This window comes from Pseudomyrmex gracilis, unplaced genomic scaffold (assembly GCF_002006095.1).
Source record: "Pseudomyrmex gracilis isolate BER0280 unplaced genomic scaffold, ASM200609v1 scaffold_219, whole genome shotgun sequence".
Taxonomy (NCBI): Eukaryota; Metazoa; Arthropoda; class Insecta; order Hymenoptera; family Formicidae; genus Pseudomyrmex; species Pseudomyrmex gracilis.
This window is the reverse complement of record NW_018020803.1, coordinates 10025-12122: the sequence shown is the minus strand read 5'-3', so window position 1 is coordinate 12122 and position 2098 is coordinate 10025. Positions and strand designations below refer to the sequence as shown.

Sequence of the window (2098 nt, the reverse complement as noted above, 5' to 3'; positions counted from 1 at the left end):
ATAATACAGTTAATAAATCAATTTTAAGTATAATTTATTAATTACAATATCATATGTGTTAACTATAAATAAATTATACTAATGAATATGCATACCGATTTGTAGAGTTAACCTATTTCTCACGCTCTTTGTTTATATAGAGTGTATTCATGCATATGCGTACATTATCTTATTGCATGTTACGTGTACTATAGAATTATGGCGGATCTCAGTCACTGTGCAGAACGTGACGAAAATTGTCCGAGAAACGAGCACACCTTATTACTTCCACCATGCTTCTTGATTAATATTTTTGCATATTTATAAGACTAATCTAACAAACGTACCTATTTGAAAAGTTGCAGAGTCATGAACTAAACAATTATCCATTAGAAAATCATGTAAATTTATTGTTAAAATTTATCACTGAAAATTATCTTAATATAAGAATTACAATAGATATGTATATAACAACATGAGCCCAAGTGATAAAGTACGAAACTTTTATACAAAACTTATACTATTTAAAGGACAATAAATTGTGATAACAGAATTTAATATTATTGATTTAACATTATTTACAATCTTGACTTTTAATATTTGATATTATCGTTGCACATTAAAATTATTATCTTTCAACTATATCTTTGTCTAATTATCAATTTTGAGCGCTACTATTAAATGATTTTTCTGCATTTCAGCATGATAGCGATACATGTAGATGCATGTAGTATCGCTATCATGCTGAAATGCTGAAAAATCATTCAATATTGGCGCTCTTAAGCGGCCATCTTGAGCGACCACTTTGAGTAAGTTCCACCTACCGTTCGCAACGCTCAAAGAAGCACCTCAAACAGGCATGCCACATCTGCAAGGCTTTTGCAACTTGGAAAAACCAATTTGTTTCAAGAAAATCAAAGAACTTCTCTATCACACTATCCATATTGAAAAGGCAAACGGATCCGACGAACAAAACCAAACATACTGTAAGAAAAGCAACATGTTCTTTGAAAAGGGCGTGCCTCAAAATCAAGGACGAAGGAACGACCTCCAAGCTGTGGTGGACACAATTTCTACCGGTGAAAGACACATCGAAGCTATCGCCTCGAAACATCCAACGACTTTTATCAAATACCATCGAGGTATCATCGCATACCTCAGCATCACTAACCCCATCCCACCCCGTTCATACAAAACGGATGTCTACTATTACTGGGGACCTCCAGGATCTGGTAAATCACGACGAGCCCTAGAAGAAGCTACCGCTACAGCCCCCGACTCCATCTACTACAAACCACGCGGAGACTGGTGGGACGGATACCAACAACAAACTTGCGTCATCATCGACGACTTCTACGGATGGATAAAGTACGACGAACTCCTAAAAATATGCGACCGCTACCCCTACAAGGTTCCAATAAAAGGAGGCTACGAAGAATTCACAACACGTAAAATATGGATAACAAGTAACATTGACACAGACAAATTATACAAATTTAAAAACTTTATTCCAAACGCTTTTGAAAGACAAATTACAAATAAAATATATATAGCCTAAACAGCTTCGCCTAACTTATTTGCCACACTCCTCCCTGAGTCATCTCCAAACGTCAAATTCATCTGATTATACAACACACACACCACTTCCTCATAAACGTTATACACCAAACGACTCTTATCAGCAGCGTCACCGGATGCCTGCCAAGCCACATAGCCTCCATAATGAACAACACCAAGACTTGAAGGATGAAATCATTTCATCCTTGTTTTTTATTGAAAGTTAAACAAAGATAAGTAACGCTTACGAGCGTTGCAAACGGCAACTTACCTTTTAGGTCTGTTCTACAATACAGTCGTAAGCTGTAAGTNGTAAGAAATTGACCAATCACAGATAAATCACAGAAGAATAATCGATTGTGATTGGTCAATTTCTTATGACTTACGGCTTACGACGGTATTGTAAAACAGGCCTTAAGGGTCGTCTACAATGGAGAGTTTTAGACTGTAACAGTAAGAAATTGACAAATCACAATCGATTATTCTTCTGTACTTTGTCTGTGATTGGTCAATTTCTTACTATTACGGCCTACAACTCTCCATTGTAGACGGCTCTTTATAT

General features: G+C 36.1%; 1 protein-coding gene across 1 annotated transcript; it reads left to right on the top strand.

The window, feature by feature from the left end:
* The first annotated feature begins 794 nt into the window (after positions 1-794).
* Positions 795-1537, top strand: LOC109858690. The gene has a single exon (XM_020436189.1). It carries the CDS (start codon positions 839-841, stop codon positions 1535-1537), a length of 699 nt encoding a protein of 232 aa, XP_020291778.1. The 5' UTR covers positions 795-838.
* The last annotated feature ends 561 nt before the right edge of the window (positions 1538-2098 follow it).